The 16570-nt window shown below is 60.6% G+C and overlaps 1 protein-coding gene across 1 annotated transcript in view; it reads right to left on the bottom strand.

Moving 5' to 3' along the window:
- Nucleotides 1-1583: 1583 nt before the first annotated feature.
- CADM3 (cell adhesion molecule 3) overlaps nt 1584-16570 on the bottom strand; it is a gene marked incomplete at its 5' end in the record, with an annotated part of 115654 nt that continues 100667 nt past the window's right edge. The window contains 10 exons of the mRNA XM_009880800.1: nt 1584-2168; nt 2668-2733; nt 3261-3386; nt 6648-6817; nt 7165-7255; nt 7784-7954; nt 8196-8333; nt 8552-8704; nt 8931-9063; nt 14274-14323. Of these exons, the coding sequence (XP_009879102.1) occupies nt 2050-2168; nt 2668-2733; nt 3261-3386; nt 6648-6817; nt 7165-7255; nt 7784-7954; nt 8196-8333; nt 8552-8704; nt 8931-9063; nt 14274-14323 (1217 nt within the window). The remainder of the gene's footprint in view (nt 2169-2667; nt 2734-3260; nt 3387-6647; nt 6818-7164; nt 7256-7783; nt 7955-8195; nt 8334-8551; nt 8705-8930; nt 9064-14273; nt 14324-16570) is intronic.

Genomic DNA, 16570 nt, shown 5'->3' with positions numbered 1-16570 from the left:
CCTGTGCGCTCCTGACATACGATTTAGCCACAGTGAACCTAGTCCTATCTGTACACATGCCACAAATGCATCGCTCATTCACACCCTGTGCCTGCCACCGAGCTGTGCCTCTTCTTCCTCACCTGCTTGGCCCCAGCCCCCTTCCAGCCCCGCTCGCTCCGTGATGGCTTCCCCTGTGGGCATCCTCCTCATGCCACATGCTCGCAGGGTCTGCATGCGAGTGACACTACCTGCCCCACAGGCAGCTGGTACCCCATGGCAGAGGACACAAGTTCTTCCTCTACCTCCAAGATGTGGTTACCCACACCGCTGAGAGCTTTTGCTCCTTCCCGAAGGGCTCTCCTCCTCCACACAACCCAAAATTGAAGGGGTGCCCAGCCGAAGGGCAGCTCCTGCAACCCCCTTGCGTCCAGACCAAGAGATGCTGGGATCCTGGGAAGCTGGAAAACATCATCCCAAGGGTGAGGGATGGGGCCTGGCTCCCCAGGGAGCGTGGGGCGTCCTGCAGATGCCGGAGTGTGCAGCTCATGCAGCCCCATCCTGTGGGTGTGTGGTTGGGGTGGGCCAAGTGGACCATAGGAACATGCTGGAGAGGTTGGGAGAGCTTCTCACTTTTGTCTTGGAAAAGATAGTGTCATAGGCAGGAGGCAGGGCAAGGCCTCCAAGCCTCCTTGGAGGCCCCCGAACTACCGAGACACTAAACCCAGGCATTTTGGCTGCTGCTGGCTGCAGCCCTCGGAGCCCAGAGAGAAACAGCCTTTTCCATGCTCACGGGTGCCCTGGGAAGGGGCCGTGGAGGGAAGGGGGACAGACAGCTCCAAGACGCAGACTGCGGTGGAGCCCCATTCTGTACCTCTCCCGGGAGCAGGTCATCTCCAGCTTGGTGCAGCTCCTGTGGTGCCACCGGCTGCGTGAGCTCTGGTTGAAGCCACCCTCAGGGTCTAAACTACCTTTTCCAGAGGCTCTGGGCGCCCCAGAGCCAACCCAGCCAAGAGGGGAGTCGCGATGGCCGCAGGCCCACTGGCTCTCCCGGCTCTGCCCGGTGCTCCTGGCGCAGGTGGCCTCCTGCACTGAACATCTCAATAGATGGTTTAAATTGATGTTTCCAATCTGAGAATTTGTAAAGTTGGGGCTTTTTCTCTGGATTCACCCCCAAACCTCTGCCCTCCCCCCTCCCGCTGGGGTGGGAGCAGGGAGCCACAGTGCCCGGCAGCTCCCAGTCTCTCTGGGGGCCTCAGTGGTTCCCACCCTGGAAGCTCACCCCCCCGTCACACATCTACTGCACGAGGACAGCCCTTCTCCCAAATGGACACTGTTCGACAAGAACCACCAAGGATAAAATCAGGGCTGGGGCTGGGGTCCCCCCCTGCTCAACCCCAGCCACACACCAAGACCTCAGGGGCAGAGCCGCTGCCTGTCGGTGCCCCGCTCCTGCCCCCCCAGCCATGGTCCCGGTCCCAGCTGGGGCTGGGGCCATCGCGCAGCAGCCGAGGCTGGGGGGAGCAACAGGAACGTGGGTCTCGGCTCTCGGTGGGAGGCATGGGGCGAGCGTTCGTGACAGAGGGGCCTCCCAGCTGCCCTGAGCTTGCGCCAGAGCCTGGAGCTGATTTTATCCTTGGATGTCAAAGAAACCAAAATGGAGAGAAACAAAGGAAAGAGCTACATCGACCCCAGCCCAACATCCCAACCAAGGGCCCAAAGCAATGAGCAGCCACAAAACCAAAGCAAAGGTCCAAAGGAAGAAGGAAAGTCGCTCACTCACTGGTTGGTCTGTGTTTTGCGCGAGCGCCGGTCGCAGGGATGGAGGTGCAAGCAAGCAAACGGGGCCGGGGCTTTCGCTGTTCGTAGTAATAATGTTTTGTACAAGTTCAAGAAGAAGCATCACGTCTCAGGCCGGTCGCTCTCTGCTCTCTGTCCTGCCATCCCTCTGTCCGTCCATCTGCCCATGCCGGGCGCGAGAGAAAATCTGTTGGGTTGAGTGGGGTTTGTGGTCTGGTTTCCGTTTCCATCGGGGTCTGCTGGCTCCATTTCTCACGCTCTTCGACGCCCCTAGATGAAATACTCCTTCTTGTCGTCGCCACTGGCTTGGCCGCCCTCTGCATTGATGATGGCCGTGTCGGCATCTGGGGCATCATCTGACCCCTTGGCCTCATGGGTCAGGTAGGTACCTGGGTGGGGAGAGGGGGTCGGTGTCACGGGGTGGTCCTGCCAGCACCCCGCTCCCATGCAAGCAGGGGGAGGCTGGGCTGCCCGGAGGGGCCCCGGTGGCAGAGCCCATGGGCTGGCTGGAAAGTGGAGGTGAGAGGAAAGTCCTTTGGGTTTGGCCTGAAATGGAAAAGTCACTGGTTTCCCTGGGATGAGCCCTGCCTGGGGACGGAGCCTCTCCCAGGCTGCTCAAGGCTCAAGCGGTGGTCTCCAGCCAGAGGGCGAAACTGCCCCTCCCGCCCCCCAACAGGCAGCAGCCCTCGCCTGGATTCCAGGCACGTCTCCTCCTCCCCACCATCTGCCCCTCCCTGCATCCCTGTCCCCCTCAGAAAACTGGAGGGTTTCTCTGCAGAACTGCCATCTGCGAGGAGGCTCCAGCTCCTGGTTGCACCTGGAGCCGGCACAGCGTGGGGCAGAGGCTCTGCTGGGCTCGGAGGGCAGGGATGGGGGGCTCTTACTCACACATCACCTCTGCGGGGTTTTGCCGATGTCTGGATGTGACCGTCTCCCCATGTCTTATGCACATACCTGCCGGGCGGATGAAAAGTCCAGGGATGGGGAGATGGAAGTGGTGGAGGGGAAGGAAGAAGAGGAAGGTGGAGGGCTCAAGGAATGGCAAGGAGGGCAGGGAGGAGGGGGAGGTGGGGTGAGGCAGAGACAGGGACAGTGGCATGGGCAGTCCTGGGGCAGTGGGTACCAAGCCATGAAGGAGAGATGGAGAATTGGGGTAGGCTGCCTCTGCCCAGTGCTGCCCAGCTCCAAGGACTCACTGGGACATCTCCATGCCACGGTCGGTGCCAGCACGGACATGGGCAGCAGCCCCCAAACCCCAGAGGGCTCTGTTGGCTGCGCTGGGTTTCTCCAGACATGGGGCAGGGCTGCAGGACAGGGGGCTGCCTCCCTTCACCCCTGCCCCACGCTGCCTGCTCACTTCGGGGACGCAGCCCTGCTCCCAGAGACCCACCAAGGGGCAGCACGCCCTGTGCTGCCGGCTCCAACACCGCACGGGGGTCTTGGCTCCGTGACCCTCCCCGTGCAGCTCACCCATCCCGTACCTTTGTGTCTGATCAGGTAGTGTCCCAACACGATGAGAAGACTGAGCAGGAGGAAGACAATGACAGCAACCACTCCGCCGATCACTGCATGGTACGTGCTGGAGGTCGAGGGCACCGGGCTGGCATCTGCCCAGGCAGCAAAGGGAGAGAAAAGAAAGAGGAGACACTGCAGACCCTGCTGCGCCGCAGGGGCTGCCACTTGTCCCACGGACCACTCAGGGCTGCAGGTGGGCACCGTGGAGGGTGCAATCCTGCTCGGCTCAGTGCCATCAGCTTGATCCTGCTGCAGATGAGAGGTGTTGAGGCGGAAGCAAGAAAAGGGAAGGCAGCGGGGGAAGCAAGGAGGGGAAAGCAATAGCCATCAATGCCGGCCCCTGGGCGAGCGAGCTGAGAGGAGCCCTGATGGCTGTGCTGGGCAGCCTTCCTGGGCATGAAGGCAGCCGAGAAGAGCTGCTGATGGGGAAACCCATCCCTGTGCCCCACTGCCTGCGACGTGCCCCAGGGAGCAGCACCGACAACGTGCCCTGTGCAGCCCGGTGTACCTCTGCCTTCAGGCACAGCGATGATCCCATCGCCATGTCCTTCATGGTGGGATTTTTGCCCCACAAGGGGAAACTGAACACATGCGGAGCCAGGCTCGGCTCACTCTTCCCCTGTGCCATGCTAGTGTGCAGGCTGGCACGGCCACACACTGCATCCCAGGAGGTGACGGCACCCCGAGGAAGGTGGGACCCCAAGGCCAGTCCCAAGTCAGTCACATCTTGTAGCGGAGTCTGCGCTGGGATCCTGTGTCAGCCCTGGTACACAGGGACAAATCCTCCTTCTGCTCCACTCTCTTTCTGCCCCATCAGCTTCGGGGGAGCACAGCCACAGAAACATCCAGAGGAGGCGTTCAGACAAGACGGGGTGGGAAAGACAACAAGGGAGGCGACAGGACAGAGGGACGACATCTCACATGGACACAAGGCACAGGCTGCATCCCCTGCCACCTCCTGCCAGGAAGAGCCGAAAGGACCATTACGCGGCCCAGGCTTCTGGGGCCTCGGCTCTGTCTATTGCGTGCCACCACCCCAAAGTGCTGAGATGGTGGCTGCAGAGTCCACACACGTCAACAAGCAGCTGCACAGGGACTGGAGCCTGGCTGGGCACCTGGGACGTGGCAAGGGTGTCCCTGGCCCAGGGCTGGGCCACCATCCTCCTGTGGAGCTTCTCCCGCCGGGCTGGGGAGCAGTGGGTCCATAAAGAGAGAGAAAAGGAGCTTACGGTACCTTGGATGGGAGCTGGAGTGAAGGATGAAGCGGTGGCCATGGAAGCATGAGAGATGGGCTGGGAAGGGCCTGGCGGAGGGGCTGGAGTGGAGTGAACGTGTGGGGTGGGGAGCTGGGAAAGATCTGGGGAGGACAACAAAAACACAGGGACACAAATCAACTCTGGGAGGTGCCAATGAGGTGTGACAGAGCCCATCGGAAGGGACCCCGGCTCACCCCAGCCTGATGGAACCCATTTTCAGTGGCTCCTTCCACGACCCCTTTCTTGGCTACGGGTCCTACTCCTCTTCTCCTGCCACCGTCCTCTGGGACACACTACTGCGAACATCTTCTCCCACCTCCTACCCTGCCAGCCACCCCTCCCCTCCATGTGGGTCCCCCCCAGGACCCTCCTGCCTGGGAGCCCTGGGACTGCGGTGGCTGGAAGTTGTCACCCACCGTGAGGTGCCACCTACACTTTCCTCTGCACACCCTCAGGGACCGGTCCATCCCCGCTCTCCCTCGCTGCCGAGCAAGGTGGCCGCTGCGGCAGGCAGGCTTGAGGGCTGCACCGGGCAAGGCGGCTGCTCCAGCGACGGTGCCCGAGACCCAAGCAGCTCTGGGGAAAAAGAGGGGGGGATTTGACAAGGAGAACTAAACCTAGATGTGGACCTCCTCTGCTGGGGGCTATGACACCAAGTTGGTGAGGGACACTGGTATTTTGGGTGCCGTGTGCTCGTGGATGGCGCTGAGCACCCCAGATGCCGGTGCGAGCCTGCGGATGGGTGCTGAGCACCCTGGGGGCTGCTCTGCTCCTGGATGGGTGCGGAGGGCTCTGGGTGCTGCTGTGCGCTCACAGCTGGGCTCATGAACCACCTCCCTGGGCAGACCCTGCACCCATGGGGGACACAAGGAGAGATGAAGGAACGACTGCGTGGGGTTGGGCATTTAGGGGCTCCTCCTGGGCAGGCAGAGGAGAGGGACTTAGGGGGACAGGGTGGCCCAAGTGCCATTGCTGCCATGCGCTCCCTCTACCCGCAGCCATGTTGGAGGGGAAGGATACCGAAGAGTGCCCAAAACAGGAGGGGAGGGAAAGGGGATGGGAAAGGGAAGAGCTGGAGCAGGTAGGAGTGCTGGAAGATGGAAAGCCCAAGGCTGGTAGAGAAGAGAGAGATAGCAAGAGATGGACAATAACCCCAAATCCATGGCCAAAACCGCAGGGAAACAGGCTCCTACCAACACAGGAAAGCTGCCGGGCAAGGGGCTGAGCACAGGAACCGCGGCAGCACCGCCACCAGCCAGGGATGGGCTGGAGAAGCACTCGCAGCCCCGTGCAGCACACAACTCTGCTCCACATGCGACACACGGCGCTTGGACGTAGCAGGGCACAACGACAGCAAACACGGTGGCAGAGCACAGCCGGGGCAGGGGGAGGCAGCGAGGGGATGGCACCGCCTGGGGGGGCAGCTGGTGCTGCCCCTGCCCAGATGAGGATGGGTGTTGAGTGGTGATATGCTCTGGGGACACGGGACGCAACGCAAGCCTGCAGCTCCAGCGGCTCAGGGCAAAGGCACAGGGCCCGTCTCCAGAAGCCTAGGACAGGGCTGCCAGGGCACCTCGTCATTTGGAAGGGCTGGCGTCGTCTGGAAATCCTCTTTGGCTTGTGGCGGCGACACGCAGAGGCTCCCGGCCTGCGACAGGCTCAGGAGCACCGGCCTCTCCTCCTGTCCCAGAGACTCCAGCACAATCCTGCACGCAGCCCCTGCAGTTCCCCCATCGCACCCTCTCCCACTCCCCACTGGAGGCAACAGGGACCAAGCTCAACCCGGGCCGTGCCGTGTCCCTGCCCCGATGCCCCCAAACCGCTCTCTGCCCTTCTCAGCCCCAGGCAGCAGCCCTGCACAGCGCAAGGAAGGATGGGGGGGCTGGAGGAGCTGGGGATGTAGTGCCCTGCCAGCAAGCGTGCCAGGACCCAGCTGCATGCACGCGTCCGCCCTGCGCCACAAAGCTCCCTCCCACCACAGCCCTCCCCAGACCCTCCCCTTCACGGGGAGACCCAGCCAGGACGGAGGTGGCTGTGCCAACCAGCAGCTGCTGGGAGAAGCTGGGTGATGCTGGGTGCCCTGTAGCCCCTGCTTACCACTGACATCGAGGTTGTACTTGGCCACGACGCTGCCCATGGAGCTGGTGGCCGTGCAGACGTAGGTGCCGCTGTCGCTCTTGTTGAGGAAGGGGAAGATGAGGACGCTGTCGGAGCTCAGCTGCAGGGGTGCGTCGCTGCCCTCCTTCTCCCACAGGAACTCCTGGGGGCTGCGGAGCGGGATGATGGTGAGGCACCACCGCCCTCCCCAGCACCCGGGGTGGGCTTAGGGAGAGGAGTCCTTGGCCGGGCAGTGGAGGGGGCGATCGAGGTGTGGGAGTACTTAAGCAGGAAGGAAATACTCCCTTTAGAGATGAGCCGGGACAGTTCTGCTGCCCCAGGGAGAAGACAGGGGCTTTGCCTGTTCTCTGTGGGTGCCCGGCCTTAACCAGTGTTGATGCAGCGCCAGTGCCCTACCTGAGCTCTGGGGAGGGCTAAATGGTGGGTTTGGGAGCCTGGCAGTGGGAGGATGAGATGGCCAGGACCTGAGCAGGAGAAAGGCAAGGGGGGCCCTTACATGGGGTTGCCCTGCCCGTCGCACTGCAGCTGGAGCTTCTCGCCTTCCCGTGGGTACTGGGGATGCGGCTCGATCTTCGCTGTCGGCTTGTCTAAAAAAAAAAGAGGAGAGGCACAGCTGGGTGACCGTATGTCCCTGCCCCACACTGTTTAGGGGTCTGCCGGCACCCCAAAACCCTCCCCCTACACCCTGCCTCAGCCCCAGCTCTGCGTGTGCAGGCGTGCAGCGTGAGTGCAGCTCCCATATCCCTCACCGTGTCATCACTAGGGGACATACAAGCCAAGGGGAATAGGGACAGGCAGGGCACGGGACAGCGCAGGCCGGTAGCAGGGGATGGCACAAAGTCTCAGGAAGATGGGGACAGGCAGGACACAGGGGACAAAGGCAGGACGGGAAACCAAGGGCATGCACGTGCAGAAGTGTCACTGTGCAGTGAGTGCCCCTACATGTGACAGGACCACTGCGCGTGCAGCTTGATGAGCCTTTATGTGTGACGGCTGTATGTACATGTAAATGTAGGGCCATGTGTGGTGTCTGCTCAACTATGGTGATGCTGAGGCCTTCTCCATCTCCCCCACCCCTGCACAGCCCTGTCCCATCATCCCCCCATGCCACGTACAGTGGACCTGCAGCTTCTGTGTGGTCGACCTCTCAGAGTTCTGCAGGGACTCATGGTCCACAGTGCAGGTCACTTCAGCTTCATTGTCCTCCTTGGTGACGCGGAACTCCACCCGACTGCTCACAGTGAAGGTCTTTCCATTGGGGTCCTCCACCACCTCAGTGCCCTCATCTGTGGGGACAGGGGACCGTTAGAGCTGACGGACGCAGTACCCCAGCAGAGGCATGAGGCTGACATGCACATTGAGCAGGGGACAGACACCCTGTCCCCATCCCTTTGTTGGCAGTAGCATAGGATGCCATTGTGGTCCAGCAGCAGGCATGTCTGCAACTGCTTGTGCCTCACCTGCCTCCATGGTGTTCCCAAGCCACCCCAGTCCCTCAGAGCAGAGCCACACTGCTTGGGCACCCACCCTTCAGATCCTTGTTGCCCTTCTTCCACCGGAGCTGGGCTGCAGGCTTGCTGCCAGAGGATCGGCAGGTCAGCCGGGCTATCTTCTCCTCATCAATGGGCTGCTCGTGGCCGAAGATCTGTGGTTTCTGGGGGATTCCTGGTAGAGGAGGAGGCAAGAAATACAACAGCCTATTAGCTGTGTGTGTGCTGCCACCCAGAGACAGACACACATGCAGAGACGCGTCAATAAACAGCAAGGATGAGTTAACGGGCAGGGATATGGGAGTAGCACAGATGAATGACGTCATCCTGCAGGCAGGGCAGTAGCAGGCAGAAGACTGGGAGCAGGTCAGGGCGCTGCCACCAGTGGCTTACCCAGCACGGTGACCAGGGCCTTTGCAGTCCGCACAGGCATAGTGAAGATGGAGCAGGTGTATTCCCCCTCATCCGACAGCACTACATCACTGATGCTGATGGTCAGCTCGTTGGGCGTGGACCTCTCCAGCTGGATCCTGTTATCTCGCAGGGCTGAGGGAAAAGGGACAACAGGGTAAGTGACAGGCTCAGTTCCACCACACCCCCACGCTAGCTCATATTTTGCCCAGTGGCTGGCATCACTGCAGGTGGGAACATCACCCTCTGGGGCACCACTGGCCCTGGACCACTTTCCCTCTGCCCCACCATTGCTCCAGTCCTGGAGCTGGCTCCTCTCCCCAAGGCAGTCCTCTCCCATCCCCAGTTCTTGTGCACGTACCTCGCTTCTCCCCGAAGTAGAGGGTCTGCTGGGCAGGGTTGGACCACTGCAGCGAGGAGTCATCGGGATCCTCCACCTGGCACTTGAGCACCACCGTACCGCCAGCCACCACGGTCTCGTCTGATGTCGTGGGCTGGCTCTCTGGACACAGACAGGAAAGTTTAGTCGGGCCCTGGGCATCACCTCTCCCCAGGTATGCGCAAGCATCACTGAGCGACCAAAGGAAGGGAGCGACGAACACAGCAGTGTCCCCAAACCCCCTGAGATAAGTAGAGCTCCAGTGCTAGGCAGAACACAGCTTGCTTGGGGCAAACATTTTTTCCAGTGGACCTCAGGCCCTGGACAGCCAGGCGTCACAGACTGCGGTAGGGGGACTGGGTCACTCTGGCTCAGCTGCTCTCGGTGGCAGCATGGAGGGGCACGGGGAAGAGGAGAAGGTGCTGCCTGAGGTCTGGCTGTCCCCAGGGAGACGGTCAGTGCGAGGGTATGCCATGTGCATGTGTGTGTGCATATCTGTGAGCATCTGCACAGCCCCTTGAGCAGGGATGTGTGCACACACACGTGCTTGTAGGTGCATGTCCCTCCCCAGTGACAAGGGATTTCTACAGCACAGGCAGCACGCTTGTAGTGGAGCTGTCCTGCGCACCCTGGGGACAACAGAGACCTGCTGATGGGCATGTGTCAGCCCGGGTCTCCCACTGTGATCCCATTCCCCAGCAGGGAACAGCCCCACTGCAGCCGCAGAAGCAAAGATCAGCGGGCAGGATCCGTCCTGCTGCCCCAACCCGCAGCACCCACTGGGACAGCAGCTCCCGGCACGCTGCTGTCCCCGGGTGGTAGCTCCATGCCAACCTGCAGAGAGACATCGGCGTCAGGCCTGGCTCTGAGCACGGCCCCTGGGGCTGCTGGAAGATACGGGCAGCTGGTGCCTGCCAGGCATGAGCAGATCCAGGAGGAGCAGGGGTACGCCAGGAGGCGGCAGGAGAGCCTGGCACAGGCACCAGAACAAGCTGGAGGCACCTGGGGAGGCAGCAAGCTCTGCTCCGCAGCCCCGGCAGTGCCAGCAGGCCATGGTCGCACCCATGGTGCCTCTGTACCAAGCACCCCACCCAGCGGGATGCTCCACCGGCCACCTCCACCCCTGCCTCCAGCAAAAGCATCCGCGGTCAACCGAGTGTGGCCCATGGGGTACAGTCAATGGCCGACTCTCCATGTCATTCCTCAAGGGGATTTTTCTCTTGCTCATGCTGCTCCTGGGCTGTGCACGTCCCTTCCCAGACTGCATTTCCTCAGCTAAGACATCGTCCTTCGCTTCCTTCAGCCTCCTTGGAGGGCTCCATACTGCCGAGCTGCCCAAGGGCAGAGAAGCGCAGCAACAGGATCAGATAACCCCCTGCCTGCCCCAAGGACAGCTATTTTGGGAAAGCCGACGTGCCAGTGAGCTGAGCTGCACAGGGAGAAGGGGGACACTGGCTCTCCCAGCCTGGGGGCTGCACGCCCTCCTTGCCCAGATGGGTCCACAGGCGGCCACACGGACAAGAGGGAGGAGCACAGACGCTGCTGCTATCTGCACTTTGCTCATGTGCTGGACACAGGGCTCCGCAAAGTGTCCCCTTCTATCTTGGCCCAAGTTACTCACATTTAGGCAGGAACTCGGCCTCAGGACCCCCGAGCCTTGGGCGATTCTGCCCATGTACTCGCACGGCGTGCAACACACTCCTGATTCCACGGGCTTGTTTTCCTCCGTGATATTCACTGCCTGGGAGAAGCTCCAGTTATCGGAAGGGAGGGATGGAAGCTGCTTCAGCTGAATTTCCCCATTTTCCACTCAGAACGGCAACGGGAAATATTTGCTTTTGCTCACATTTCAAATGCCCCAAAGCTGTCACAGGGGGCAGGAAGGAGTGAAGAGGTTTTGGAGGAGGACAGGAGGATGAAGCTGCCAGGCTTCCCAAGGACCACTTGGCTCACATTAAATGCCAGGAAAATGTCCGAATCCCTCCCTGCCCACTCCCAGTGGCCACGATTACCAGAAATGCATCAAATTCGGATTGAAAAATATTCCCAGGGTAAAGACTCTCTCTCCAGCCCTAGGAAACTCCCCATCCCTAATGCTGGTGTTTTGTGCTTGCCCTTGAAGTTTTGCTCCTCTCCATCTGCCTAGGTTTGATGGCCATCCCTCGGCCATTGCTACGCTCCTGCCCGGTCAGCTGAAGAGCCTCTGGTTCAGATCTCCTTCCCTGCAGACACTCACATCAAACCTTCCCGACGGACCAGCCAGCTGGGGGGACACATCTCTGCCACGTCACTCGCTGGGGTCTGCAGCTTGGCCAGGGATTGGGGCCACAGCTCTCCATCCACTCCTCCTGACTAGGGAGATCTGTCTGTCGGCTTGTTTTAATTTGGTTAATGATGCCTTTGTCGGTTCAGATCTCCTTCCCTGCAGACACTCACATCAAACCTTCCCGACGGACCAGCCAGCTGGGGGGACACATCTCTGCCACGTCACTCGCTGGGGTCTGCAGCTTGGCCAGGGATTGGGGCCACAGCTCTCCATCCACTCCTCCTGACTAGGGAGATCTGTCTGTCGGCTTGTTTTAATTTGGTTAATGATGCCTTTGTCCTGCTACTATGGTAATTAGACGATTAGGCTGTTGCAAGCCACTGTTGTCCAAACTCAAAACACTCCAACTCGGCCCCCCAGCCACACCACTGGCCTCATTAAGGTATTAGCAAGGTGCTTCCCCCAGGGCAGGGGCCGAGCCATGCCACCCACACCCCCACGCTCCGTGCCACACAGGGCACCGCATGGGCCCATGGCAGCTCCGGCTTAGCCTTGTGGACGACCTCCCTTCTTCCTCACAGCTGTACATACGGGATCACCGAGACGGGTCCCTGACCCCCCGGAGGCTGCGCTTCCACAAGAGCCGCAGAGCCGCCTCCGGTGTTCCTGCCTGCCGGCGTGCGCCCGCGGCTCGTGCGGGGTGGGGGATGCAGCCCCTCTGGCCGCCGCACTGCGCCCTCCGGCACGACCTAGATACTCGCTCGACTCCGTGCCGCGCACCCGACAGCTTGGAGGAACAGATGGGCACGGCTGGGCCGCTGCGCCAGTGCGGCTTGATTTAATTAAAAACCGCCATGGCTGTAACCTGCTGGCCCTTGACAGAACAGGGGCAGAGCTGCGGGGGGAGCTGCCACCATGGGGCTGGTGGAGGAGGGGGCAGCAGGACCCCAGGAAGAGCAAGTCCCACCACGGGGAGCTTCACCCACTCCTGCCACAGCCCACGAGGAACAAGGCACAGCCCGTGGGGTCCCTGTCCCTCTGCAGCTTCGCCACCAGCCTCGCTGGAGACCCCCTCCCACAGAGGGGCATGAGGGGCAAAGCTGCCATCCCACGGCTGGGGACAGCGAGACCCTGAGAAGGAAGAGTCTGGAGAAGAGAAGCATCTGGGGACACCTTATAGTGGCCTTCCAGCATCTGAAGCGCACCTACAGGAAAGCTGGAGAGGGACTTTTTAGAAGGGCACGTAGCGATAAGATGAGGGGTAATGACTTCAAACTGGAAAAGGACAGATTTAGATGAGGTATCAGGAATAAATTTTTCACTATGGGGTGCTGAGGCATTGTCCCGGGTTGCCCAGAGAAGCTGTGGCTGTCCCATCCCTGGAGGTGTTCAAGGCCAGGTTGGATGGGGCTTGGGGCAACCTGGGCTGGGGGGAGGTGGCCCTGCCCAGGGCAGGGGGGTTGGAACTCGATGATTTTCAAAGGTTCCTTCCAACCCAAACCATTCTATGATGCACACCATGACTGCTCCCAAATCCAGCAGCTCCAGCCCCAGCACAGCCCAGAGCAATCTCCTGGTCAGATCTTGGGGGATGCCCAAGGAAGACAAAGGGATGCCTAAGGCCACTGTGCTCACACCGCAATGGCCCTCCAATAGCACGGTGAGGGGTGCTGCTACGAGAAAGCACCTCTCACAAAGGGGTCTCGGCCCCCCGGGGGCCCTGGGCAGCATCCTGCTGGCTCGGAGGCATGAAGGGGAGCAGATCGAGGATGCTCTGGGAAACTGGCTGCAGCAAAAAGCTTTTGGGTGTTCCTGGCACACCAGTTTGGACAGTCCCTGTGAGCCCGGGGACAGGTGCCGGGCACTCAGGGAAGCATCCGCCCTGGCCGTGCCAGTGACCGCTGCCAGCGCAGAGCTGCTGCCACCTGACAGCGCGGGCTGGCACCGTCCCCTCATCCTCTCTCTGCCACACCGTGCCAGCCAAAGCAGCCCCTGAGGCCACCCCGGCCATGCTGCCAGAGCTGCGCCGCAGACGGCTTTTGCTCTCCCACTGGGGTAGTGGAGGCGAGCGCGTGGCCCCAGGGATGCGAGCATTGCTCCTCAGGGACGAGTGAGGCAGGAGAAGCATGCAGCACTTGAATCCAGCCTTCCCCACACAGTGCAGGGCACAGCAGGCGTACACCCCCGGGGACCCCCAGGGCTGCTTGGCCAACAACCCTCCCATGCTCATGGCTCTGCTCGCAGGGAGAGAGAAGCAGATGCCTCAGACCTGCACCTCCCAGGGGCCACCCAAGCCTCACTGACCACCTCAGGCCCCTGCCATCGTCCTGCAACAAGGCGAAGAGTTATTTTGCAGACGGCAAGGCAGCAGCGCAGTCTCCTGGCGGGCAGAGGGCACTGGACACTCCTGGAGGAGACCAGAACTGCTGCAGGGAGCGACTGGCTCAGACCCAGGGACGGGCAGAGCAACTTCGGGCACCCCACAGCAAAGGCTTCACCAGGGCCTTGGTTTTGGCCAAGAGCCGCTGCCCAGTCAGCACAGTGAAATTAGAGACACACCACACTCCAGAAAAATCTACATTCCATTAATTAAACCTGTGCACTTTTTCAGGGGGGCGCGTTTGTATTTGTGAGGGGAAAAATGATGCACATGCCTCTCCCAGCTCCTGGAGCCCGGACGCTGGACCTGCCAGCGTGCACGTCCCCTCCTCAAAGGTCCGCAGCTCTGCTGCTCCCAGCCCCAGGACGCTCCCGGGCACAGATGCATGAATCCTCGGCAGCGCCGCATCTCCTGGGGCAAAAGCAATGGAACAGCATGCCTTCTGCCTTCCAGAGGCCGTTTCACCTGGAGCATCCTCAGGGAAGCACCCAGCGATGCCTGGGAAGGGCACCACAGCCCTCACGGAGCGTCGGGAGGACGCCCTGCTGCCCACACCAACCGCAGCAGGGCAGAGCCTTCGCAGAAGCCTGCTAGAAGCTGGAGGCACTTCCAGTGGCAACCACGGTCAAGGCAGGCAGGAGCCAGCGTCGCCAGGATGCTCTCCCAGCCGCTGCTGGGCATATCCACCCTGCGCCCCTCTGAGCCGGCCTCCAGCCTGCAAAAGCATTTCTGTTGGGGCAGGAGCCCCCGAGGAGAACACCCACTGTGCGAATCCTTCAAATGCCTCCGGTCCTCAGCATGGCCCAAAAACAACACTTGTCTCTTTCCTCGTTCTTTTCTATTTAGTCTAGTTTCCTCATCATAAAGATCCAATTTATCTCTGTTGGCACAGACATTTTCTAAGGCGAGTTATCTCCTCTCCAAGGACTGTATTTTAATAATTCACTCAGCAGCCATGAACAGCAAAGCTCCCTTTCCAGCCGCAGGCATCCTTCCCGCACGGTGACACCAGAGCAGCCCGGCCAAGGTGGCAGTTTTGAACGTGGTGGATTGCAAACGCGGCCAAGCAGGCGCAGACATCTGCTGTGCAAGCTTGCTCGCGAGCTGATTTGTGCTGTGTGTGAATCCACAGTCTGGGAGACCCAGAGCCCAACTTCCAGGCTCCTCCTCACCGGCAGCTGACTTGCTCCAGATTTTGTTAGAGGGGGAAACCTGTTCTTGTTTCAGTGCATCTGTTCAATGCCACCCCGTGCTCCTCTTCCCTGTGTGCCTCCACCAGCCCCACCGCACGCTCCGGCCCTCAGACAGAGGACGCATCCCTCCGGGAGCCACAGGGCAAGGGGCCCTCCTGCAACACCTCCAGGACCACCTCCTTTTCCGGGCCTGCGGCATTTAGACATCTCTCATGGCTGCAAGGCTTTACCAAGTGCGGTCACCAAGAGGCAGCCAGCAAGGGAGGGTGGCTCTGTGTTGGACAAGCAGGAGCAAGGCAGAGGAGGACACAGGCAGCAGGAGGTGAAGGGAGCAGATGGAGAAGCAGGCAGCAGGCTGAAGCAGGCTCAGACTAAAAGGTGGTGGTGGGAGGGATGCAAGGAGCCAGGCTGATCTAAAAGAGCACTATAAGCGGGGACATTCCCACGTGCCATCACCCAGCTCCTCTCCCGGTGAGCAGGGGTATCCTGCTCTCAGGCTGAGCAGTGATTCTCCCCGGCAAAGCCACAGGGATGCGGCATCCAGGTGCTTTAGGAAGTTTCCCAGGTTTTCCTCACTCTCACAGGGAGAAATCCATCCAGGATTCCCATCATTTGCACCCTCTGGTGCCAAAACCTCCCTCTGGCCCCTCTGCCAGCTCTTGCCTTTGTACCTCCAGCCCACAACAGCTAGCTTCTCTGACCCGTCCTTCCCACAAACAAGGGGTTTGATCTCAGGGTGACAAAAGACCATCACATTAACACAAATGCATACCAGAAGTGGAAAACATACAACCCCTAAGAGATCTGGAGATCAGAGCAGAGTCTCATAGACAGGGATGCTGTGACATGCCACTCTTCAGCAGTCGGCTCCGCAACAGCCAAGCCCTCTGCTTCAGGGGCTTGTGATGTGGGGTGTGAGATCCAGGGGTTAATGGGGGCGAGAGACGAGGGGACCTGCTGTCCAAGCTCCCAGTGTGATGTGAGCTTGCTCCTTTAAAGTGAAGCAGTCAGCTGAGTGCAGGGGCTTCATGCCTTCATGTGTGGTCCACAGGAAAAACCCCAGCTCCCCACCCTACACGTCAAGTTCTGTATTATTTCTCCGAAAGCAGATGTGTACATGAGCGTTCTCTGGGCAGGGGCAAAGCAAGAGGACCCTGCTCCTCATCACAGCCTGCTCTGAACCCTGGGCCTTTGTTGGGGTTCTCCCAAGACCCCACTAGAGACTTTGGTCACAGCCTCCAGGACCTTGTGGATGCTCTCCAGCAGTCCCAAGCCCTCTGCAGGCAAGGGTGGCAGGTCCTGGTCCAAGGGGCACCGACACTTGGCCCTGCGCACCACCAGCACACCACAGAGCTGCATCCTTCCCCCAGGGTGCGGGGATGCGGTCACCTCCCTGACAGACCCTGCCCAAGGGTATGGCAAAGGCTGACAGCTCCCTGTGACTCCTAAGCAGGGTTAAGCAACTGAAACATGGCCAGCAATTAGCAATCAATCAGCAGCCAGGAGCAGCCAAGAAAGAGAAGCAGCTGAAGAGAGAGGCTGGTTACAAGTGCTGCGGAAGGTCTCAGATCACAGGATGCCCTCCTCCTCCAGCCCTGGCTGGAGGCTTTTGGAGCAAGCCAAGAGTCCCTCCTGCATGCCTTTGGGTATGTCCCTGCCGCACGCTCTCCTCTGCCGCCATGCATCAGAGCGCAGCTGGGAAGCGGCATCTCCTCTGGGACCAGCGGGACACTGCCTTCTGCCCCATCAAAGCACACAGCCTGCTGTCCCCCCCAGACATGGA

The sequence above is a fragment of the Charadrius vociferus genome, unplaced genomic scaffold (genome assembly GCF_000708025.1).
Source record: "Charadrius vociferus isolate BGI_N301 unplaced genomic scaffold, ASM70802v2 scaffold1863, whole genome shotgun sequence".
NCBI classification, from domain to species: domain Eukaryota; kingdom Metazoa; phylum Chordata; class Aves; order Charadriiformes; family Charadriidae; genus Charadrius; species Charadrius vociferus.
Note: the sequence above shows the minus strand (reverse complement) of the source record. Positions and strands in the feature narration are given on the sequence as shown.